The following is a 25,914-nucleotide window of genomic DNA, read 5'->3' as shown; positions in this document are numbered from 1 at the left end:
GATGTCCTATATGTGGCTATATGTTGTTATTTTGATATTTTTTTTCTCCTTAGTGAAAACTAAGTTGACTATGATAGTAGCGTCTGGCTTCTGAGATTCTCCCCTCTTGTTATTAAGCATTTCAAGAATGCTAAAATTTTCTTTATAGGTCTAGATAGGTAGGGTATCTGTAGACAGAATAGGAGTACAACAGACAACTTTGGATTTCTGTGACATCTTTTTGCTGGGAATCTTGTTTCTGAAGAATTATGCTGCTGTTCGCAAAATCTTTAACTGCAGCAGAAGAGAGGGATTGAAGGGAAGGAGATTATTGGGAAGTTTGGGTAATCATTTGGAGTCAATAAGGTAAAAAAAATTACTGTTTGACTTTTGAGACAATTTATCTGCAGAGAAGTCAGGCACGTCAGTATTACTGCAATGCACATGGTTTTTATTAAACAAGAATTGCAAAAGATAGTTATTGGAGACTACTGAGGAAGAAGACAACGGCTAATCAGTAAAGATAAGTTTAGACTTTAAGGTACAAGTATTTTTGCCTAACTCATGCAGACATTGTGGCTTATTGTGAAGAGTTCCTGTGGGACGGAAGACAATGTAATGCTGACAGACTTTTTTTCCATGGTGTGATTTATACAGTCTCTCTAAACAGCTTAAGTTGACAAAAGAACTACTTAGTCCAGTAGAGTTCTGTCCTCTTCATGAATTTTCGCTCTCCCTCATTGCCACACACACCCTCCAAGCCAACTGCAACTTTGTCTTTGCTTTGCGCTATTAAACTATCTGAAAAGCTTCCCTTTCTCCATGCACCCCCAGCTCGTCTATTTCCAGTCACTTAACAGAAATGGCGAGATACGGAATGGAGAGCTTTGCCCTTATTCATGGGCTTGGGTGGAGTGAGCACAGTAAATCCTTTCTCTATGGCTACTATGGAAGCATGTTTCTTGTGAGTCTGGTGTTACCACTTATTCTTAAACACCATTTTTGAACACTCGTGAGGGTTGAATACATCTTGGTCTGATATTAGGGCTTTGCTTCATTAATTTCTGTTCTTGCTATCTGTGTGGTTGATTTTGCTTATAATTTAACTCCTGAGAGCACTGGCAACCAGATAAATGCTTACCAAGATACGCATATGCAGTTTATTACTCCTAAGCTCTCCAGTGTTAGGTGGAATACACAAAACAATAGATTCTTAGAGGAAGCAGAGTCTAATACAACTGAACACCTGCTGTCAAGTAAGAATTATTCATAATCCAGTGCTGAAACTGTTGCCCGAGTTGCATAAATAAAGTTAATTTCTGTAGTCAGTATGTGTTCATGGGTTGGAAAAATGCTTATTTGTCTTAATACTGCAAGTGGATCTCTGCACAGAATATGTTAAGTAAAAATAAATATTCTCCTGAAATCAAACATTCCTGTATATATTTGTATTTGAAATGTATTTGATACTTGATGTGTGTGATGGGTGTAAGGAGTTCTTATATAGTTCAGTGCTCTGATCTTAGTAAATTAATTTAAAGCCATTTCCTATTTAACTTGCAATAAGAATATGGAGACTTCTTTTTTGTGTTGTTTTGATACTCCAAATGTCATTTGCTAAAACTCAAACTGAACTTGCTGCCTCTCCTCATCAGCCATTCTTATGCCATATATGCATCTGCATTCATAAAATGAGTTTAACTTAAACTCTGAATTATTTTGAGTTATTAATTTTGAGGAAGCATAGTGATGCTGAAGTACTGCCTCTACTGGATAGTAAATTAAGTATTCTCAAATACAGCAATATATGATTGAAGAAATACTGGTTGGAAGGGACTGCTGGAGGTCTCTGTTCCATCATATTCCTTGAAATGAAACCATTGCCTAGTTCTAGGTTAGGTCATCTGTGACCTTGCCTCAATAATGCCTGAAAACCTCCAAGCACAGAGATTAAACAGTCTGGAGGGGGAAACTGTTCCTGTGTTGCACTACTCACTTCATTAAAAAACTTTTCCTAACATCCAGCACAAGCTTTCCAGACTGCAGACTGGAGCCATTGCCTTACAAAAAACATTGCCATTGTTTTACTGACTGGCACCACTAAGAAAATTTAACTCCATCTTTGTAACTCCTCTTTCCAGTAGTTGTGGGAAACTCCTGGATCATCCCTTAGCCTCCTCTTCATCAGAACAGGCGAGCCCAGCTCAGTCTTTACTCAATCGGTCTTATGTTTGAGATCCCGAACTCTTCCAGTGATCTTCATATCAGTATAAAAATGCATAGGGGATTTTTTTCTTCTTTTTTTGCATAGAAGTGACTGAATTTGCATTTTTCTTTATAACTAGGTTAATAAATAACAATTTAAAATTTGATCCCTTTTAGGGTAGGTCTTCTGTTGCAGCACAAACAAATGTGGAGTTTGCCAGGCATTCATAAATAGGTGGCAAAGAATAGGAATAGGGCAAACAAAAACTGGTCTTTTCTTCTACTTTTTACAATGTTATTTGATTAAATCCTAACTGAAGTCATTCAGAGTTGATTGGTATTTTAAACTCCTCTAGCAGCATAACTTTTCTTATGTGCTTTGAATTTGGCAGTGTTTTTAAATGTCAGTGTGTCAGAATGGTATGATTTGATATGAGTTTAGTGCCAGTTTCAGAAAATTGTTACTTTAGATCATCCACAAGCTTTTAAGACTCATTATTTAACTAATTGCTTCCATAATAAGGCATTAGTTGCTATTCTTCCCCTGAATATCTCAGCCTCTTTGCCAGAAGGGTATGTTTGATGTTTTGAGGAACCGATCTAACTCCGATGGGTTATTGGAAATGCAGTGTTGAAGGCATTTGTCCCATAACGCTTTTGAGTTCCAACACCACACAGATCCTGTGTCTGTGGTGCGCTGTGGCTAATTTCTTCATCAAAGCTATTGAGGTAACTGAGTCTCTGCTCTGGGGTCTTTGTCAGTGAATGGGGCTGGGGGAAGGTATGCGGCACTTTGAGCTTACAAGATGACTTGCTGGCATCTGGCACCTTCTTAAACAATACTGAGTAGTATTGACTATTAATGCATTGGTTTTTTTCCAAAGCCTGGTTTTGGCCATTAGCTTTCAGGTTAAGGTGCAAACTGACATTTGTGAACTTTCACTCTTTCTCCTTAATGCTTTAAGTGATCAATGAAAATTATTTTACCACATAATTTACTCAGTCACATATCAGAAGTTGTCATTGAGAATCTGCAAGAATTCAGTAACATTACTTTTAATTCTCTATTTTAATTAATAAGCTTGCTTCCTTGAAGCTCCTTTATGAGCTGAACTCTTAATCTGCCTGTGAGAAAGTTTTCTTGAGTCCTAATCAACTACTCTGTTGCTAGTTCAGCTGTAGTAAACCTGTGATCCTTAGTCTTGGCTTGCAGCCCATAGATTGGGGTACTATTTACCTTTATGAGAGCTTTACAAGATCAAGCTTTTTATTAATACTCTCTTAAAATTAGGGTGTTTATCCTTTAGAGCTGGGCAGCACAGAGAAGACAGAACTGCTGTAGAAGATTCCTTGATTTTGTCTGATTGTGTTGTTTTGTAAAGTTACCAAAGAAAAGAAACCAGCCACCTCACAAACGAACAAAAACCTCCTTGTTCAAAGAGCACTATGGCTCTTAAGTTGGCACTGCTATTTTCCCAAACTTGAAATTGCTTATTCTTTTTATAGCAAAAAGAGCAAAGAAAACTTAAAATGGAAGCATCTTAAAGATTAAATATACATTTATTCCAGTTGATTTTTATTTTTTCTTTGTTTTTCTCTTCCCAGAGCAGTACCTCTGCTGGGATACCTACCTCAAGACTTAATAGGAACACCGGTCTTGGTGCATCTTCACCCAAATGACAGACCCTTAATGCTAGCAATTCACAAAAAAAGTATGTAATCTTTTATTGTGACAGAAATAGAAATTTTTTTCCTAAAAGTTGTTAATAATGACTACAAAGACCTCAGCAAGTAGGAGGTAAGAATTAATTGTGACTATGAGTTTTTCTGCAAGCAAATACTGAATCCTTTACAACTTGATTCATAATGCAAATAGATGAAAATGCGAAATCGCCCAATTTCATGTTTGATACGAAGCATATGTGTCTGCTGTAAACGAATATTTCATACATAAAATTTTCTGAAAATGTAATGATAGAAGCTGTCATACTTTATAAAATAGGACTGCCATTTAGAGAAGAGCCATTCTGACAATGATAATTTGTGACACTTTGAAAATGTAAAGCTGTTTCTTCAGTCATCTTTAGCTTGTTGTGCTCTGAAGGTGATTTCCTTGACATAGTCCCGTAAATTATGAAGGTCTACTTATTCTGGTAGCCCAATGTTTCTAAAATGTATAGATGGATCCGGTATTTGTTCCTTCAAATATCATCTTCATCCTTTGCAATTTACTTTAAAATCCTGAATCATTGAGTAGAATTGTTCAAACATTAATCTGAAACTACTTTTTGAATTGTTCATTACAGTACTTCAGTATGGAGGACAGCCTTTTGACTATTCACCAATCAGGTTTTGCACTAGAAATGGAGATTATATAACCATGGACACTAGCTGGTCCAGTTTCATCAACCCTTGGAGTCGAAAAGTTTCATTTATTATTGGAAGACACAAAGTTAGGACGTAAGTCAATAAACTATTGGGGTATTGGGACTTTAAGGTTTTTAACATTTACTTTTATTTTCCCTTCCCTCAGGATTATATAGTGATCCTTAAAACAGACATAAGGGATTGGGGGGGGAGACGGCACATGGAATTACACATACAAATTGCTTCCTTCTTAAATGTGGGATTTGTGATGTAGTAACTGCTTTAAAAAGAAATTTGAAGTCCTTGAAATTCTGCCGATACTGTCAAGAGTTGCTTCAGGAAAGGGAAGTCATATTCAAAGTGAGTAAGGGCTAGGTAATTATCAGGTTCAAAAGTTGTAGCTGCAATAGAATAAGCATCAGATTCTGTTTACTATACATAAATGGTAAATTGAAGTTGTGATCTCTCTGTGATGGAAGTACTTGCATTTATAATGAGCTGGGATACGTTTGCTTTTTGCAGGGGTCCCTTAAATGAGGATGTCTTTGCTGCTCCCAATTACACAGAGGATAGAATCCTTCATCCCAGTGTTCAGGAAATCACTGAGCAGATATATCGACTATTATTGCAGGTACAGCAATAATAGCCTTTTTAATGTTACCCTTTTCGTTTCCCACTGAAGAAAGGACATTTATCTTTGACGTTTTGTTTAGCTGTCTACTACTGTACCGGAATTTCTGGCCTCAATCCTGGAAATTACTTACTCAGGACTACAGACAACACTTAGTGAACTATGTTAAAGCTCCAGTTGGTATTTTAAGGATTTCATGCAGCTATGGAGTCCTCACAAACACAAACAAACAAAAGCCCAAACTAAACAAATCCACCCTAAAATAAATCCTTTTTTCCTCACATGGAACTACTGGTAATAATTTCAGTTTTGTTGAAAGCTGATGTGCCAAGATATATGTGTGTGCATGTATATATATATATAATTTTGTTGTTGTTAACAGCCTGTACACAACAGTGGATCCAGTGGCTATGGAAGTCTAGGTAGCAATGGTTCACATGAGCACTTAATGAGTGTGGCATCCTCCAGTGACAGCACAGGAAATAATAATGAAGACACTCAAAAGGATAAACCAGTAAGTTTGTTTTTTCTTATTCAGGTATGTGCCACAAAACTAGTAAAAGCGGGGTGTTTTAGCATAACTCTTTCAAATTAGAGATGGAAGGAAGTCTAAGGAAAAAGTAATCTTTTCTTTTTGTTTAATGTGGAAAAAAACTTTCTGACTAGCAGAATAAACATTTCTGGTGTAGATGAAGTCTTAGGGTAGTGAAGTACGGCTATAGGTGTGAGAGTCAGCGTAAATGAAGAATTTAAACCTGTATAGTGTATTAACTTATTCTAATGGCCATTATATGTGTGTTTCTGGGAAAGCTAGGTGGATATTTGAAAGCAGTTTCTTTTGGGAGGGATAAGTCTGTAAATATAAGAAGAGAAAATGTAGTAATACCTGCATAACCAAGTGATAGCTTGACCTTGATCACTGTTTTGTGTTGTAAGAATACACTGTATAATATGGAATGGATAAACTAAAATTTTTTTGAGTTAACTTTACTATAGATTGGGCCATTACTACATCTAGTAGATAGTGAGATATAATTTTTAAAATTCCATTAGTCTGAGCAAAACAGCAGTGTTAAGTGTGTGCCTCTGCCTAACGGAACTATTCAGTAGGCAAAGTCAATCAGAGAGTAAAATACTGAATGTGGATGCAGTCAAACGAACTGCACCTTTTAACATCTCTGGTCATTTTGGCTTTCCTGTACTTCCCAAATTTGTTGTAGCTCACTAAGTTGTGTTTATTTCTGAAAGCCCAAATTTCCCTTTACTTAGTTCGTTGCTAATTCTCCCAAATCTCAAGCCCGCTTCTGTGATCAGGTATAGCAGACTGCTACTCTTGCTAAGGTGGTCACTTTCCTGTCCTTAAATAGTAGTAGCTTAAGCAGATGAAGTTTCTGGATTTTTTTTTTTAATGGGTAACTTATTACATTTCAGAGCTATGCAGAAAAGTAATGTTTAAGGAGATCTTGGTTTTGAGGGAAGTAGATATCTATGTTTCCTTCACTATTTTCACAGATAGAGAAGAATGTTGTAGTATAGTTTTATAACATCCTGTCGCTGCTTGGTTAAACAATATAGCACAAAAATTTCTCAGTCTTAGCAGTAATATCTTGCTTACTAAGTGATACTGGCTTTTTTTTTCCTGAAGTCATCTTTGTAATGTATCTTTATATTTTCCTATCCAGGTCATTCAACCATATTAAACAAAATAGAGTAATTGTATACAAAAAACATACTTTAAATTTCTTCTCTTTCCAAATCCCAAAATTCAGCGGCTGCACAAATAAAATTTTATAGATCAGGATTTCTCCTGTGATCAGACTAATTTTAAGAAAGTGATTAACTAAGGTTAGATTTAGTTTACTATGGAATCACTAAGCATAATGCTTTATGACAGAATTTTGTAATACCTCTTTTTAATGACCTGCTTTCAGGAGGTTTGTCAAGTAGCCCGTAAGGTCAAAAATAAAGGACAGCGTATTTTCACTGACAGTAAAGCAAAACTGGAATACAAGAGAGAGCCTTTTGCAGGTAAGACATTTGCAAGTTAATTATTAGTCTATTACTCTGGTGCCTCTTATAATATGACAGTGGGATTTTTTCCTAGTTTAGTTCTAATCAATAGATACAACATCATTTTAATCAAAATTATGTTGTACTGTGTCTCTCCACCGTGTTCAGGAAAATACTACGTTAAGCTATGTCTGAATTAATGGAATAACAAACAGTTAAGGCATGCCCAAAAGCTATTGTTTTGAAATACCTTAATTGTAGCTCATGTTTTCGTACAAGTCAAAAGTCATCTTTTCTGTTAGGTGGAGCAAAATGTTATGGATGTTGTCTTTCCTTTTTGTGTTGTAACCTCAGGAATCTTTAAGTTGATAAATTAAAATCTTACTAATGAGATTTAAATTCTACATACATTAATAGGTTATTCGTCTAATAACTTGTTATAACTTGTGGGCACTAGAGTTGTGCTCGTACTGTGAGTGTGTTTCAACTCTAATGATATCTATTCTCTTACAGCCATAATATCTATTCCCTTTGGATCCATATGCATCAGCCTAACTAATCTTCACACCTCCAAGAATCCATAAGGACAGGAAAATGTTTACACAAAGTTCATCTATTAGTGCGCAAACCTCTTACTTGCTTTACAGTGGTTAACTTGTGACCCGTTAAGAAATATGTATAAATAAGAACTTTTACCCTTGCTTTTAGGAGAATTTGCAAGGATTTAATGGCATAATTGCATCATAGCATTATCTCTTTTCCCAGAAAAACAAAATGGTCCTGGTGGTCAGGTGAAAGATGTAGTAGGAAAGGATACTGCAGTAACAGCTGCTCCTAAAAATGTGACTACTGAAGAGTTGGCTTGGAAAGAACAACCTGTATATTCATATCAACAGATTAGCTGTTTGGACAGTGTCATCAGGTAAGCAACCAGTGTGTAAATTACTCTTGACCTCTAGGCTTAAGACTTCCATACCTAATACTGTTAAATCATTGTATTTTAGATACTTGGAGAGTTGTAATGTGCCTGGTACAGCAAAAAGAAAATGTGAACCTTCATCAAGTGTTGCATCACTGAATTCTGGAGTTCATGAACAAAAAGCAGCTGATAATGCTATACAGCCCTTGGGAGGTATCTCTACATCACAGCTTTTTCTTGATTGATTTTTACTAACAGCCAGTTGGATGTTACTACTTTGCAGAATAATGAATGACAAGTGTAGCTTAGGCAGGACCTCGTAGCCATTTTCTCAGTGTTAGATATTTCGTGATCTAACTTCTATCATGAAAATCTTCCCTACAATCAAAATACTGAGTAGCTGATTGATTATTTGGGTTGTAGATGCAATAAGCTTATTTATACTGTACAAAATACAGCAGGATTTTGAGTTTTAGGATTTGAATCATTATCAAATGTAAAAAGTTCATGTCACAGTTGGGACTCGTAGGAACAACCAGCTGAAGATCCTGACAGCTAATTAATTGTAACAAAAATATGCATATTACATTTCTGGTTCTTCTTTGTGGACATAAAAATGAATGAGAGGGTAAAATGCAGTGTTGGACTGCTCTGTGTTGTGTAAGGCACAAGAACCCATATGAAAGCAATGTCCAGCCATGAAAATAAAAGATGGGGATTACTAAGGATAATTATTGTAAAAAGTCTGCTGTAGCCAAAAACATTAATTTGTTAGGACTTATGTACAGTATTTGATATGGTCCTTGTCTGGATGGGGAGCTGAAGTGAGGAACGTAACTGGTTAGTACAAGAATTGTGAGACTGGTAAGGCACTATACATAAATTGGATACTGGCTGATTCAACCTTCTCGTTGTATGAGGTTGAAAAGAAGTGTCTAGTGGTGTGTTTCTCAAAAATTGATTGTGGGAATGATCTTGTCTATATTTCCTTTTGATGAGCTTCAAAAATAAGTTCTAATGCAGCTTTTAAAATTTAATTGGAATACATAGGAACGAAGTGTCCTGCAGAAGGAATTGGAATGCCTTGAGAACTAGATAGGATGAAATGGTGGAAGAACATTTGACTGCATGTGAAAGAACATCATGTAATTAGGGACACAATTTCTGCTATCATTTGGAGTCTGTGTGGTTCTATTTAACTGGAGAAGATGTGGGTTCACTAGCTTTTTGGTGCACTGATAACCAAGAAAGATGAATCCACCAGCACACTCTAGTCAGGAAAAAGGCGAACTTTAGGTTTTAAATATGTGTTATGCTAAGTATTCATACTAGAGGAGGAATATTTTAATGCTGTTTTATGAGGCACTGGTATGACCTCTGCTGGATTATTGTGTATAGCTTTCAGGTGAGAGAATTTGAATAGGTAGATGCTTAGAGCAAAGCCGTTAAGATAACCAGCTAATGACAGAGATTAGTGTATAACAGTATGGGAGCTGGATGGGACTTAATCTTAGGCTGGAAGAGACGAGAAACTTTCTTTGAAAATTCTGCCATGAAAGAAGAGTGAAGACCAGGAAAGGGCACAAAGTCCTTCACTGAAAAGATTTGGTTTGGCCATATGTGAAAGTAGAGGATTGGATGTGGTTGCTCAGAAGTTGTTCTATTCCTAAAATGTTCTTGGTGGAATGCATAAAATAAAATGTTCCTTTTGTGTCTGGTCAAACACAGTTTATCCTCTACTGATTTGCAACCCTAGCAAATAAATAAAACCTATAATTTGCATTCACTCTTGTTTATGTTCAGTAAACTATGACTTTATTTCTTTTAATAGATCCCGCTGTGTTGAAGGGATCTGGTAAACCAAGTGGTCCCCCAGTGGTTGGTGCTCACTTAACGTCTTTGGCTTTACCTGGCAAGCCTGAAAGTGTTGTGTCTCTCACAAGTCAGTGCAGCTACAGTAGCACCATTGTTCATGTTGGAGACAAAAAACCACAACCTGAATTAGGTATGATTTTTTGCTAATAAATTTTCTCCAAAATGACAATTGCTAGCAAGTTTAAACTTCAGACATGTGAACAGCTAGTATCTGCTTTTGACTTATATTTTCTTGAAGCTAAAATGTTCCTATGGAATTAGAATAAACAGGGACAGAATATCTTAAATTTACAGCAAAACTATTACAGAATTGTAATAGCTTAAAAATTCATATACAGAGCTTTTTTTTTCCACTTTTTTTTCCCCTTCTATTTCTGTAGAAATGATAGAAGATGGTCCAAGTGGAGCAGAACTGTTTGATGGTCAACTTCTTGCCCCTCCATCTGGCTCTGTGCACGTAAATCAAGAAAAGGAGCCATTCAAAAAACTGGGACTTACAAAGGAAGTTCTTGCAGTGCATACGCAAAAAGAAGAGCAGAGCTTTTTGAATAAGTTTAAAGAAATCAAGAGATTTAATATTTTTCAGTCCCAGTGCAATTACTACTTACAAGATAAACCAAAAGGACGGCCTGGAGAACGTGGTATGGCAATAGTTTTCATGATAAAACTTGTATTTATATAGTTGGGAGGGTGCTTCCATCTTTAGGTGTATTGCAGAGCCACTGTGACTAGTGAAGGTTAGATGCTCTTTTTAAAGTCCAGAAATTTTTTTTCTGATAAATCTTGCTTGAAGATTGATAGTGGAATATAGCTTTTAATGTAGTAAGTGACATTTTTGTAACTAGTGGTTTGATTTTTATCTATCCACTATTAATGTTGTTCATCTACTTTAAAGGGACAAAACCCATGCTTTAGCATGTTTGCTTTACTGTATCTACGCTTGTATTCCCTTGCTTTTCCTTCTGTCTTTCCATCTGCCTTTTTTTCAGGTTTGTGATTCTCTCTTCAGTACTTTTTGCTTTACATCCAGTTTTCCCCATTCCACTATTGTGTAATCAGTGAAACAGTCTGTTAATTGCTTGGTTGCCCTTAAGTTAATGTGATCAGTGGGATGGAAGTAGCACAGATTAGGTGTAATAGTGAGATTGTTTTGTTTATGAAGACTGGGAACTCTGGATGGCATTTTCAGCAGTGCTTGATACTGATCTGACTTTGGTCCCATTTGAGCCCTGGCTTGACTTGGAACAGAAGTCAGACACTGCTAAGTATTTTTTTTTTTTACAGATTCTTATATTCTATTTTTTTTTATTTAAATAGCTATACGGGTCTTTCATTTAGGAAACCTGTGTTTGAGCAGCTTATAGTGCTGGTAAATATTTTTATAGATTTCCTCATGTTTGTAATCAGATGAACTGACAGGCTTCACCTAGGGAAGAGTCACTTGGTGCACAGACTTCCCCTAAAATAAGGTTGTAAAGGTAATGTTCTTTTTCCCCTCAGGAAATTCTTCTCTTTCTTTTTCCGCACCTTTTCACTTATGGACCTGCATGACCTTAACTCTCTAGAAATGCTTTCAGTTATGTCTCATACTGTTTCCTTTGTAATTGCTGGAGTAAATAGAACTTTGCCCCTCTGGGAGTCACTGTTTTGCATCTTTGAGCTGTTTGGGTGTCACACACTTGAGCCTGAATTGATCCACTGCTGCTCTCTTTTCTTCCATGGTGTGTCAGCATGGTTTTTATTGCTCAGCTTAGCTCTTGTGCTAGAGGTAAAAGTGAACCTGAGCCCTTGCCAAGTGCCTCCATTTGGGTAGGTGAAGTCCAGAAGTGCAGTTTTGAGCAACTTCTAGGGGTGATAATGTGGAAGGGATCCATCAGATTGCCAGTAGGATTCTTTCTGATGTTTGGGGTTTTGTTTTATTTTGGTTTTTTTTCAGGTGGCCGTGGACAAAGAAATGGCACTTCTGGAATGGATCAGCCTTGGAAGAAAAGTGGAAAGAACAGGAAATCAAAGCGCATTAAACCACAGGAGTCTTCAGACAGTACAACTTCTGGAACTAAATTCCCCCATCGGTTCCCTCTTCAAGGTTTAAATACTACTGCTTGGTCACCATCAGACACTTCACAAGCGAGCTATTCAGCAGTGTCTTTTCCCACTGTTATGCCTGCATATCCTCTTCCTGTTTTTCCAGCAGCAGGGACTGTGCCACCAGCTCCTGAGACTTCACTCTCTGGTTTTAATCAGTTGCCAGACTCTGGAAATACTTGCCCTATGCAACCCCCCCAGTTCTCTGCACCCCTCATGACACCTGTCGTAGCTCTTGTGCTCCCCAACTACGTCTACCCAGAGATGAACAATAACTTACCTCAAACGCTTTACCACAGCCAACCCAACTTCCCTGCCCATTCCACTTTCTCTTCACAGACAGTATTTCCGACGCAGCCACCATTCGCTACACCCAGTCCTTTCCCACAACAGGCATTTTTTCCAACACAGCCATTCCATTATAATCCACCAGCAGACAGTGAAAAGGTTCCTGTTACAGAGCCACGAAATGAGCCATCCCGTTCCTGCACTCCACAGTCAGTGGGTCCTCAAGACCAGGCTTCACCGCCTCTGTTCCAGTCAAGGTGCAGTTCTCCTCTGAATCTTCTGCAGTTAGAAGAGACCACAAAAACTGCTGAAAGTGGACCTCCTGTGGGTCTACATGGAGCTTTAAGTGAGGAAGGAGCCATAGGCAAAATCATGACAACTGATAACTGTAGTAGAAAGGGATCTTTACCAGTAAGTATGCTGATGTTTTGGGTTTTTTTAAAGTCTTCACATTCTTGAACGTGTCTTAAGTTGTTAATATGTAGAGATGCCTAAAATGAATCTTTTTTTTTACTCTCTCCTTGTTTTCTTGCCTCTGCTACATTGCTTTCAATGCCCTTTCACTTGCGGACCCTATTTTTTAATGATGGACAATAATCTGTCAATATAATGCCAGTAGTTGGATTCACAGTTGTAGTTACTAAACACAAACTTCAGCAGCCTGTATAAAATGTGAAATCCAATCATTAGAATGATCTTAACTTTTAAAAATTAAAACCACCTTGTTGCTGTTCTTCTAAAGTTACACCAAGAAGCTTGGAAATACGTGTTGAAACAGTTCCATTTTTTAAGAAAAGTATAAATATGAGTAAGTCCATTGAAAAACACTGAAATAGACTTAAAAGAATATGAGCACTTTGTTTTTAGCAAAAATTATTGGGCTAGTGAATTTGTGTGGAGGGGGGAAACAATCTGTAAGTGGTCTGAAAGATGATTTAAAATGAAATCACATCTTTGTTTACAAACAAGCAAACAAAGTAAAGGAAGAAGGAATTATTACTTGCAGACCATAACTTTATTTTTGTTTTATTTGGTGCACTAAAGTGATGCTGAGCTATTTGATAACTTCAGGGTTTTTTTATTACCTAGCTCATTGAAATTTGACAAATCAGTTTAACAGATAACCTTACAGAAACTTCATATGGAGTAATATGTCTGTAAAGGTTTCTGTGACAGAAATATGTAGATTAACATTAGCGTTTTCTAAAGGTAGAGTATCTTTAGAAATACTAAGTCACTGACAGGATGGAGTTGCAACCTAAACCTTTTAGATTGGCTCCTTCCTCCCTCCTGCTTTTCTTGTGCTGTGGTTTGTAACTGGTATCTGCATCTAATGGTACAGATAAAGTAGAACGTGGGTTCACTGCTGATAAAAGGAACACAGGCATTGTAAGGGGTGGTTTTTACTTCTAGGCATGTCTGAGATCTAAGCTACTGTAAGTAGTTGGTAAAAGGCATTGTTAGTGTTGATGCTAGCAGCTGATTAGATGATGTTCTTTGTGCGGTGACTTATAAGCATGCATCTACATTAGAAGCTATAAAAGCGGAGGAAGGAAAACCTGAAAATTCTTGTTCCCTACACTGTGGGAAACATTTAGATCCCCATATTAAACTTTTCTTCCTGGTTAGTTTCCGTATGACTTGCTTTAATCAATATTTACTCTTGATATTGATCCTTAAGGGGGAGATGAAAGGAGGGAGAACAGAAAGAAATGTATTTTGTTATATTGATGTTTTTCTAGAGAAACCTTCAAACTTGATTGATACGGTGCAAAAACTTGTCACGCTCTTTTATTACATGCTGGTTCCTCATGATCTTGAGAACAAATACATCTGGTTTTCATTAAAAAATTCTTTATCATACTAGTCATGCAGTTGCCGCTTAGGGATAAATTTTCAGGGGTATACGCATCCAGTGCCATACTTGGACTCATGTATTCTGTGCACTTAGATAACATTTCTGAAGTCTTATTTCTATAAGGATTTCTGAATTGTGCTGTGGTATAACAGTGCCATCTGTGACCGTCTGTAACTTACAGCATGCTCCAAGATATCTCTGCTGGATTGAAAGAAGTTTGATAACAAAACTTAGTAGTAGCAATTTTGCTGGCAAATTCATTTGAATATCCCCAAACTGCTAGTTCCTATTCTTTAGAAACCTGCAAAATGTAACTTTCTGTAATTTCTTCATCACTTACTGTAAAGTGGGGTCTATACAGGCATTTGTTCACGAATATGTTAAGGATAAAGCTACTTCTTTCCACTATTGTGTATTTTGCTGAGTTCTGTCAACCTTAATTTCTAATAATTAATCTTAAAACTGACTTGCAAGTAAGCTTTTGCTTATGTTAGAAATCAGCATAGTTAATAATTTTTCCCTTGAAAATATACAAATAAATCATTTTGCCTAGGAAGCTTGCATCTGGGAATATATTCCTCCTTCTCATCATGCATTGAGAGTAGTAACAGCGATGGCTGCTAATACAAATCTCTCTGAGGTAGATTATAGTAGGAGCAACTGCTAGTATGTCTTAGGTGGCTTGGATAGATTCTGACTTGTCCAGGGCAGTAGGGGCTGTCAAAACTGAATAGCAAATGCCTTCCTTGCTTCCTCACTAAACTGTTTGTTTGTTGGTTTTTTTTTAAAGAGGAATTTAATTAAAATCTCATTCTTACTGAAGGACCTCTTCTCTGCCTATCACGCCACTCCATTATTCCTCAGATGGTCTTGGCATATGTTATTGGTGGTTGTCTGTCTTTGAATAACTGTGTAAACATACTAGAATATAAAGTGAAAGGGATTAATACTAAATGTAAGTTATTAGTAATGAATAAGCCTTGGGTTTTGGGTTTGTTTTTTTACTTTTTTTTTCCCCTCCCCTTCTTATCACTAGGCTGAATCTCCAATGGATGCTCAAAATAGCGATGCACTCTCCATGTCTAGTGTCCTGCTTGACATTTTACTTCAGGAAGATGCATGTTCAGGCACTGGTTCAGCTTCTTCAGGGAGTGGTGTATCTGCAGCTGCTGAGTCTCTTGGGTCTGGATCCCATGGCTGCGGCATGTCGGGGAGCGGAACAGGTAACACTGGCAGTGAGTACTCTTTTAGCATTTTATAAGAGCTGGAGCATGAAGTATTGTAAACACCACTTGAACATCAGGTACTTTATGTAAAAATCTTAATTGTCTTTAATTCTCATTGCATAATTTATTCTTGAATTTTTTTTTTTGTTACATAACATGAAAGTTTTTCTATTGTGCTTGATTGCAGTGTAGAACCTTTTTTAAGTGGATGTGAAATAGCCATTGAGATATTACATAGGTATGACTGAATAGTAAAGAGAAAATACCATACTCGTTCATGTTTCATTTCAGAGTTTTTAATTTACATAAACTAATTATTCTGAAATTTAATGGAGACTTAGCTTGAGAATTTGAGTTTTAGAAATATTAATGCAGTTACTTAGGGGTGGAAGTTCCCTCCTATTTAAAAATTAAGTGAAAAATGGTGTTTATACTTTCAGTTCTCTTCAATCTCTGTTTTCAAAAGCATTCAGATAATCTATGAATTTGACAATAATGAAACTTTACATTTCTTTTTAAAGGTAGTAGTGAAACTAGTCATACCAGCAAATACTTTGGGAGTATTGATTCCTCAGAAAATCATCATAAAACAAAAATGAAGGCAGAAATGGAAGAAAGTGAGCACTTCATTAAATATGTACTTCAGGATCCTATATGGCTTTTGATGGCAAACACAGATGACACTGTTATGATGACTTACCAGATACCTTCACGGTAATTCCAATGTCATAGTCCTTCATAATCTATATATGTGCTGGGGGGAGCAGGGTGTACAGGGAAGTGTAAAGTCAACCTATTCTTACATATGCTGTAAGGAACAGAAATAGTACTGGGTTTCCTGAAACTTGCTTTCTATTGTCATCTTAGGAGGTATACATCTTGTAAATGAGTGGTGTGGGGTTTTTTTAAAGTTTCTGAAGGAAGGTGGGGCATTGGGGGGAGAGAGAACCTTGGCTGCTGAAATAGAGCAGTGTTTTCTAAATCTCTGCCTCTGTCCTGAATTTCAATCCATTCTTGATGACCTTCTTAAACATATCCTACTACTTCTGCTTTAGTAATCTCATGTGTTCATCTAGTGTCTGGTTTGGGTTGTCCTCCCAGTGAAGGGGAACTTGGAACTTAGTGCAGCAGCAGCAGAGGGAAACTGAAGTTCTTGGTTTCACCAGTGGTGCTGCCTGCTCGAAGAAAACTGTTTTCACTTGATGGGTTTTGAAAAGACAGTGAGCCAGCAGAGATGCATTTAAGTTGTCTGCAAATGCAGAAGGCTGCTGAAATAACGACACTTAATTTTCTTCCAATATAAGATTTGTAAGCTTAACATTCCAGAACAAAAATAGTCTTTTAAATGGTAGTATTTGACTGTGTAACCTTATATAGGCATAAAGCCCAGAAACTTGAAGCTAAATTTCTAAACACATTTTATTTTAGAGATTTGGAAACAGTTTTAAAAGAAGATAAGCAGAAATTAAAGCAAATGCAGAAATTACAGCCAAAATTTACAGAAGAACAAAAAAGAGAGCTTATTGAAGTTCATCCATGGATCCAGCAAGGTGGACTCCCCAAAACTGTTGCTAATTCTGTAAGTTTAAATAAGTTAGTTACTCTTGCATGTATAACAGTGCTTAAATTATTAGCTGCCTCCTGTTGCTATGAAAGCTTGGTCAATTACACAGGTAAAAAAATTGATTCATACTTCCATGCAGTGGTTTCTGGCTTGATTTAATTTACCCTAAGTCTTCTTTCCGACGGGAAAGTCAAAGCAGTGGTGAATACCGTATAAGGAATTTCCTTTTTAAATTTCTGTGTATCTCTTTGAAATCCTTTGTCAACACAGCCAGAAACTTCACTACATAAAAATCTCTATTTTGTCTGCAGAAGTTTATGCTCGCTGCATTCTAGAAAGTACAAAATTAATGGCAGTACTGTTCCTTTTTTCTACTAGACTTCTCACACAGGTTCGTCTCTTGCTTTGATTCTGTGAGTGGATTAATGGCTGGAAAAACAAAAAAGAAAACAAAGGATTCTTGCAGTTTTATTTGTTGTCTGTGTATTTTACGTATTCACACACAAATACCTGATTGCATTCTTTTTTCTCTAAGATTTCCATCATTTGTAGCTCTTCTGCACATAAGTTATCAAAGGCAGAGGCTCTCTGCCCATGAGTATTTCAAAAGTCAGTGTAACGGAATTGCAGTGGAATCCTAATCCTGATGTTAATGTTACTGCAACATTAATACTATAGCATGCAACTTGTGTAAGCGTACAGTTGCTTCTGTCTCTTAAACACTGCAGCTGACAGGAACAGATTACTGCAGGGTGAGCAATCAAAGGAGGAAAAGGTGATTGGAAGTGCATGTAAAATGTCAGCATTATAAATGATGTACGACATAACTGCTTCCAGTAGTGTTGTCAAGTATCTGTATTGATTTGCTACAGATTCTAAAAGCATTGTGTGGGGGAAAGTTGGGGAGTGGAATATTTCGTAATTGTAGCACGGATGTAAATGTTCCCATGGAATCAGGGACTGCGTGCAAATGGACTGTTTTGTAAAGCTTCTTTTTTTCTTTGACTTATGAGTGTTTCTATAATTTTCTTCTTTTTAGGAATGTATTTTTTGTGAGGACAATATACAGAGCAATTTTTATACATCCTATGATGAAGAAATTCATGAAATGGACCTTAATGAAATGATCGAAGACAGTGGGGAAAACAACTTGGTTTCCCTGAGTCAAGTCAGTGAAGAACAAACATAGCCTTTGAGCCTGCTGTTTTCAAAGCTGCTTCAAAACTACAGTGATGATCCATAAAGGTTTTAATCTTGCATCCAGCAAGATGAATCCTGTTCAGAAAAACGAATGCGTTTTTCTTGGTCTAGAAGAGTCATTTGTGAATGAATCTGTTTTTAAATGGTGGCAATCTCTTCCCAGTAAGGACGTTGTTGAAGATGGTATAGCTTTTCTTGAAAAAAGAAAGACTCATATTTTGCACTTATATGCCTCAAGTATTTCTTTATAAACTATAGAAACTTTCATTGATGCCTACTATTTTTTGTAGAGTGGGTTAATGAGTACTGAAAATCCCTTTACATACGTACGGTTCTTCAAATCTCTGTTTGGTAATGAATCAGCGTTATAAATTGTTCTAGCAATTTTGCTTAGTGGCTCTTTAGCATTGTTCTTAATATTTGAAGTGGTCCAGCATAGTAGAAGAAATAACCTTCAAGTGAATCAATTCACACTTGCCCTTTTCATATCAGTTGATCCCATCCTCTTTGTTTCCTATAGTTTTGAATGTAGAAACCCTTTTTGTCTGAGAAATGTTGAACTAATTTTGTAAGGTGGTCTTGGGTTAAAATACTTATGTGAATGTGTAAGTATAGACAAGTGCTGACAACTTTGTAGCCTTTTATTTAAATGGATGCTGCAATACTATGAACTGTTTATTACCTAGAAGCATCATTTCTGGGAATTTATACACAAGAAGTCTTTATGCTTAAGGATTTTAAGTAGTAAGACCACAGAGAGCGACTGCGTATGATCCGGTGACTGTTAGACAAAGATTGGTATGACTTTAACCTTTATTTCTGATTTGTTCTGTCAGGAGGTTGGCCATCAGTTTTTCCTGTGTGGCTAAACAAACATCAAACTTATATGTGGCAAGAGAGGTTGAGACATTTCTTGTCATTTGAAGATAGTTCTTATAAAAAAATAAGAAAACAAGTGATTTTGCGAATAGCATTGACTTTCACTATGTTTTAATTGCGTAATCTAAAACTTAGTGTGGCTGGAATCCTTTGCTGTCAAGGATTTAATTTTAATGCCTCTGAGATTGTATTGACTTGAATATGTGTACTTTATGTTCTTGTAGTGTTTATACATGTTGGATGTGGAAAAGAACACAAAGGAGCAACTTTAATATATTGGTTAGTTAAAGGACATTTAGTTACAATATTGCTAGATGTCAGCTGTAGGTCTTGGGGTGAAAAATACGGAGAAATTCAGTTAACTTTGATATGTTTGTCTTAAAATATTTTTCATAGAAAATATTTCCTTTTTTATTAGGGTAACATTTCTATTCACTGAAATTCAAGGTTATTTTCATTCTATAAATAAAAATATTTCTCTTTGCATACAAAGAGGATGTGAAGTTAGATCTGACACCACCAAAAACATGCGGAAGTTACTGGTATTTGCTTAGTGGAAGAAATAATTAGTGTAAAGTAATTAGTTATTAATTGGATTCGGGTCATGAGGAAATTTGCATTGGAGACAGGTTCTGCAGATAGTGCAGAGTATGTGAACTTGTGAAACAAGTAGAATCACAGTTTTAAAAGTAGGTATCTTCAATGTAGTGTGAAGCACTACCCAGCAAGATCTGCTTCCTGTCTTTAATAGTTTAGCAAGGTCAAACTTAAATATATGTAAATATAAACTGAATGAGAAATTTTCAAACATTGGTGTCCAAGTCTGATGTATTAAATGTTTTAATCATAAATGGAACAGTGCAGCTATACCAACATATTAAATATATTCCATTTTTACATGTAACCAGAAGTTTTAATTGGACCAGGGTTTTGGAAAAATAAAAGCTTTATATAAAAGGAGTGCATCATAATTATACAAATTATTTTCAGGGACTTCTCAGCCACTTTGAACTTCTTTTCTTTAGCATGCGCTTTTTTCTTTTTTTAAATTTGTTCTCATTTCATTTTTTTTTTTTTCCACTGACCATCTTGTAACCATAACTTAGTGAAAGGAAGAGAAAAGTATATTTAGAGCATTTTGTGGATGTGCTTACTTATGGACTTAATCTTGCATCCTTAAAGTGTTTGCATTTACAGGGTGGTATAAAAATATTTTCCTGTAACTTTAAATCTACATGCCTCCATTTATAGATAAGATTCTGAAGCTGTAATTTTTCCAAACTGTTGTAAGATGATTTATTTGTGATGACACTTTGTCAACATGTCAACAATGTTTTCTGTACACTGTGCAATATGTTTTGGTTTTGCCACTTGTGACTAATTTTTATGACTTTGCTTTTTAGAAAACTGGTAAATAAAACAGATATATTTTTAGTTGCCTTCTTGTTCCTTGAGCCTTCTACTCCATGTGAGAAGCAAAAAAGCATGCATTTCTGATAGTATGTGAACTAGTATTTCAAACCAAAGAGCCTGCAAGCCATGAAGTTGTGGCTTACTGTCCTCAAGTTAAAATTGTTGCCAGCTTGTCTGACCTGTAAGTTTAGTGGTCAGATGGAAGAATGAGTCTTTATATTGACTAGTCATTCTGAAAACATGTACAGATTTACTGCCTGGAAGAGCATATGCAGCTGGGTTCTTGGTGTTTGTTTCTCAAAGCCACCAGAACGCATGTTGTCCTTTTTACTTTGTTTAATGTCAGCTATGGATACCTTTTCTCCTGCAGCCTTCTGCGGTTTTATACTGGTAGCTTAGAGGTAAAGAATTCTGGTTATGCCCTTCGAATCTTTATATGGTGATTATTAGTCTTCTGTTGGGGTGTGAAGTGTCGTGTCTTCTGAAGATTGCTGAAGCTCATCAAGCTAGTGTACTTTCTTGTTGATGATCTTGTTTTATACTCTTGAGTGGAAAAAGGGGGGATTCTTGAAGATTTCTATTTTTACACTTTAAGCAGTGATGTAGTTTAGTGGGTGTGGGATGATGCTTTGGACCACCCCTCCCGTTTAGGAGGTACTCAGGTTACGAGACTGTTGTTGTGGGGTTTTTTTTCCATTACTCCGTTTTGAGAATTTTGTATTTTTTTAAAGCAGAATAAGCCAGTGCAAACACTAGTTTGGTTATAAGGGACCCAGATATTTCTGTGAGCTGCAAAATCAAGGTGTTTCTGTACCACAAAACACTTCACCATATAGGTGAATTGCCTTCACACCAAGGGTAGAATTGTAGTGTTGTGCACTGTTGCTGAGCCGTGCATTTTAAACCATGCTTGTTCAACACATCATTCAAGTCCCTTTGAAGTCTTCTGAATTGACCCCAAATACACGAGCAGTTCTCTGCATGTGAAGTCTGAAAACACTTCTCTCCTAAGGATACCTTGGTTCCTTGCTTAGCTAAGCGTGCAGAGGAGAGATGTACTGATGAAGCAGTTTACAGAACTACAAATGTGAGTGTCATGCACATATACAGGGTGCCTGTAGAGCAGGTATTGTGCTAGCATTTGGCTGTAAGTTTTGATAATTGATCTATAACGCTGAGAGAAGTGCTGCTGATGCAATAAATTACCAGGTAATGTTTCAGTTATTTCTGCTTCTGGTAGTTTTTTGCATTTGTAAATAAGAGTATGGGTTAAAAGTGGCTTCAGGTATTTATGTACGCCTTGGTGATGTGCCTTCTGTCAGCACTCAAAGATAATGGTTTGCTTTACACTGCAGAACTGTTGGGAACAGTCTTTTGTCAGAGTTTCTCCCACCTCAGTAGCCCCTAGGCGTCACTGGTGTCCTGTGATTATATTTGGCAGTTTGGCCACCCCTGTTTTTCTTCTATTCAGCTTTTTGTATTTTGAGGCTACTGAGTTTGCTATGACTTATTTGATGTAAAAACAAAGATATGTAGCTTTAATTTCAAATAAGATGATGAGAAAATTCATAATGAAGAGCTGTTGGCCCAATAATCGTGAATGTAAATATAAACTCTCTGCTTGGAAAAGGGAAATGGACTATTGAAAAGCATCAGATTTTAGTCAACAGCGGTCATTAATTTGGAGAAGGAAAATGCTCAGTTAACTAAGAATTAAGATCCTTGATTGTTCTTTTGTGTCTCTAGCAAGGGAGGAAAGAATGTAACGCACTGGTAATCTTCTGACTTAACATGGTGAAATGAGTTGCATGCTTCTGGTAAAGAGATGAATTAATTACTTTAAAGGAGAATAATGTCTGTAGGTGTAATTTCCAGAAATTCTAGTGTTTACTTGCTAACAAGTGGTTAGGAGCTGGAGAAATATTTTTGATCTCTTGAGCTGTTCATTACCTTGTTCATCAGCATCTTTTTCTTGGGAGCTGTGGAAGAGGGCAGTATTTTTAGGAGTGGTACACAAAGTGTATAATAACTTTGTCAGTATGCTTCACAGGTGCAGCTTTAAAAAACACACCAAAAAACACCCCATACCAAAACAAAAAACCAAATTCTGCCAGGCTTCCTAAGTGGAAAAGAATTACAAGACTGGGTAGAAATCAAGACAACTGAACTCTCAATGATGGGTATTTCTCTTGGCATCTGCTGAAAAAATCTGAGGTACATCAGGCTGCCATGTTCAATAGGAGTGTGTGTGATGGGGTTTCATTCTACAGTATTTCTGGCTCTGGATTATATCTAGTAGTTGCAGACGAAAAGAAGCTGCTGTGGCAGCACATGAATACTGTTTAACCCTAGTGGACAATATGAAAGTATGAAAACACTTGCCATTTGCTAGTAAAGAAAATGCTTTTTAGCTGAAGAACTTGCTGTGAGGGAGGTCCGGTGTTCTGAGGCGCTAAAACAGCATTTAGGTGGCAGGCCCTTTGCTTCTAGTGTTATACCTGGAGGAAAAAAAAAACACACCACAAAACAAAAACAGCAAACAAAAACCCCAAACAAACAAAAAAAACCCCACAAAACCAACCAACACCCTACCCCAAATCAAAAACAAAGAAACACATACCCCCAACCCCCCTCACCCACCCAAAAAATTAAAGAAAAAAAACCAACAAAGCAACCCAGAACTCTTCAGCACTGGATTAACCAAAAGCAGCAGGTGCTGTGGCAGAACCGTGATGCATTTCTAGTGGTGAGTGTAATGATTTTTGTGTAATACAGAATGGGGAAATCGGCAGTGAGACAGTTCTCAAGCACCTGCCGCAGCTGCGGTAGATGGCTTGGTGGGAGCCGTTACACCATCAGCCTTAGAGGGACATACTGCTTTGCACTTCATTTATTGTTTTAATTAGACAAAGAGAGATGAATCTGAGGATGGATTAGAATTTCCTCGTATTCCAGGATTTGTCAAGGTGTGTTTCTCTTCTGTACATTAATACTGTAAAACAGAATATAGTGAATCTGTTTCTTCTTTAATTTGTTATAATGGTCTAAAAGTAAATTGCTTGTCGTGCTGTTGCATTGTCAACTTCAAAAGTTCTACTTCTGTCCAAGAAAATATGGGCTGTACTTACTTTTTTTTTTCAAATGTACTTGGCCATTGCTTTTTTAAGGTAAGGTCTACTGCTTTCCCTTCTGTTGTCCCCAGCTGACTCCTTTTGCAGTTTCCTGTGTCCTTTTGCATAAGGAAACCAAAAGAAAATCAAACCTAGAAACCAGAAAACCCAGGAACCCGATCATACAAGTGCTGGATAAATTTAGCAAATGCATTTCTCTAGTTGGCTTTAATCTTTAATTTTCTTAGCCGCAGGAAGCAGGGGAAGGTTTGGGTGGGCTGTGCTTACCTGCACTCTGATTTCAATGAGTGCTGGGACTGGCATGGCTCTGTTCTGCGGAGCCCCGGCAAGACAGGCTCAGTTCTTCCAGCTTCTCAGGTAAGTGTCACATATATAGGGTGTGGGTTGTACACAGGCATTTATACTAACGATTTAATCTGAAACATCTGCCATTTCTGTGTGCTGTGACTTGTGCCCCTGCTGACTGCATCTCTCCAGCTTTTAAGTGTTTACTGTTTTGTTGGGAGCGTATACAAAATTACTGGATTGTATAGACTGAAGTGATACATAAATTGGGCTCAGTGCTTTTCTTGTGCTTGTGTTAATAAATCTCACCTCCCTTGACTTCCAGTTTGAATTTTGAATACTGACAAATCTGTCTTCCCATATTGTGGAAAACTGTATTTTTTTTCATGGTTCAGTTGCATTTCTAAATTTGGTAAGTCACCACAGGTTTATGAAGAAAGCACTTAGATTGCAGACCAACTTCTTTGTGCTAAGCTATTAGGAGTGGAAATAGCTGCAGTGTGGAGATACTGTTGCTTCTAGAGTCCTAAGATAAGTATTCTGTTTCTGCAGCAATACAGGATTCTAAGAAGTAAAATAACATCTTGTTATTTTTCTCTTGCAGTGACAGAATGGATATGACTTACTATACCAACCAGTTTATTTGAGGATCAGGTAGTATTAAAGTGAACTTGTATTCTTTTATTGTGCAATGTAATAACTATCTGCTGGAATTGTTTCTTTTCCTGTGAGGTTTTAATTTACTAAAAGAATAAAAATTTAAAAAAATCTCTAGGAAATAATGGAGTTGAATTAAAAAATACACGTCTGCATGAGAGCACGGAAAACCCAGGAATGAGCAGACACGTCTCTGGCTGCAGGATGACGCTCTCCGGAGTGCGCGGAAGGCTGCGTAACAACCCCAGCCCTCGAACTGAGTTCCACAAGCTCTGCGCCTGCTCTGCCTGTGCCTTCAGGCCCTTCTCCAGAGACACAGTTACCAGCCAAAAGCAGCATCTTAAATATTGCAATTTGTGCAGTTAAAAAAGCATGTGGCGTAACACAACACAGAAGGAAGTGACAATGTGAAGAATGTGGCCATCAGGAGTTATTTCCAGTGTCTGTGGGCAGTTGTCTTTACAAGCTCCTCCTTTGTTGTGTTCTGAAGAGCTGCTGCCTGCCTGTGAATAGCGAAGACTGTCCCAGCTGCTCAGTGGGGCTGGGAGGATGGGAGGAGTGCCTTCTGTTCAGATCTGATTTCTAGGAAGATGCATACCTCTTCCTAAACTCCACCTCCCTGCAGGCAGCTGAAGGCTGGAAGGCTTTTGTTCACTCTTGGTTGCCTTGAAGTTCTCTTTTGCCTCCCCTCCTTCAGAGACAAATAATAATAAAAAAAAAATATATATATATATATATTTTAGAATTGTGTTGAAACTTGTAATTGCCAAAATCACATGGTAACAGTGAAGGATTCTCACACCACGTAAAGAACTAGGAAATTCTTCCATTGTCTTCAGCTATGCGTATACAAAAAGATGGTTACCAAACTACTTTGAATGGAGGCTCCTAAAGCTTTGGATGTAGTCAGGCAGTGATAATATTCTTTCAATAATAATTGTGTTACATGAGTGGTGAATTTAAACAAGATCAACTATAAAGACCTGATTATGAAAGCACTTCTCTACAACATTGTTTCATTACTTCTACCAGGCCACTTAAAATCCCTTCCCTGTACGTACTCTGCCATTATGAGGTATGCTCAAGTCTCAAATTTAGAATTTTCAGGGATTTCTGATTTGGATTTTTGTGGAAAAATCTGTTTGATGTGGGGTTTTGTTGTTTGGGTGGTTTGGGGTTTTTTATTTTGTGGGTTTTTTTTAAAGTTTGTTTGATAGTCTATTAGCTAACACATGAGCAAAATGAAGGTATCTATATCATAATCTGAGTAAACTGTTTATAGTCTTGAATTGATTTTGCAGCAGAATGATACAAATTGAACCAGACTGCATACTGTAAATGG

The 25,914-nt window shown here is 37.0% G+C and overlaps 1 protein-coding gene across 13 annotated transcripts in view; it reads left to right on the top strand.

Moving 5' to 3' along the window:
• Positions 1 to 20,520, top strand: part of PER2 (period circadian regulator 2) — a 49,631-nt gene extending 29,111 nt beyond the window's left edge. For 12 of the 13 annotated variants that reach the window (XM_074912661.1, XM_074912654.1, XM_074912653.1 and 9 more), the window contains 14 exons: positions 3,790 to 3,896; positions 4,491 to 4,644; positions 5,074 to 5,182; positions 5,565 to 5,696; positions 7,114 to 7,210; positions 7,958 to 8,114; positions 8,197 to 8,324; positions 9,943 to 10,116; positions 10,367 to 10,627; positions 11,923 to 12,770; positions 15,254 to 15,452; positions 15,965 to 16,157; positions 16,872 to 17,022; positions 18,047 to 20,520. In XM_074912661.1, coding sequence (XP_074768762.1) covers positions 3,790 to 3,896; positions 4,491 to 4,644; positions 5,074 to 5,182; positions 5,565 to 5,696; positions 7,114 to 7,210; positions 7,958 to 8,114; positions 8,197 to 8,324; positions 9,943 to 10,116; positions 10,367 to 10,627; positions 11,923 to 12,770; positions 15,254 to 15,452; positions 15,965 to 16,157; positions 16,872 to 17,022; positions 18,047 to 18,196 — 2,860 coding nt within the window. In that variant the 3' untranslated portion in view covers positions 18,197 to 20,520. The remainder of the gene's footprint in view (positions 1 to 3,789; positions 3,897 to 4,490; positions 4,645 to 5,073; positions 5,183 to 5,564; positions 5,697 to 7,113; positions 7,211 to 7,957; positions 8,115 to 8,196; positions 8,325 to 9,942; positions 10,117 to 10,366; positions 10,628 to 11,922; positions 12,771 to 15,253; positions 15,453 to 15,964; positions 16,158 to 16,871; positions 17,023 to 18,046) is intronic. The other variant, XM_074912665.1, reaches the window with a different exon arrangement.
• The last annotated feature ends 5,394 nt before the right edge of the window (positions 20,521 to 25,914 follow it).

The sequence above is a fragment of the Athene noctua genome, chromosome 8 (assembly GCF_965140245.1).
Source record: "Athene noctua chromosome 8, bAthNoc1.hap1.1, whole genome shotgun sequence".
Lineage (NCBI taxonomy): Eukaryota > Metazoa > Chordata > Aves > Strigiformes > Strigidae > Athene > Athene noctua.
The sequence above is the reverse complement of the archived record's forward strand: the minus strand, read 5'-3'. Positions and strand labels throughout refer to the sequence as shown.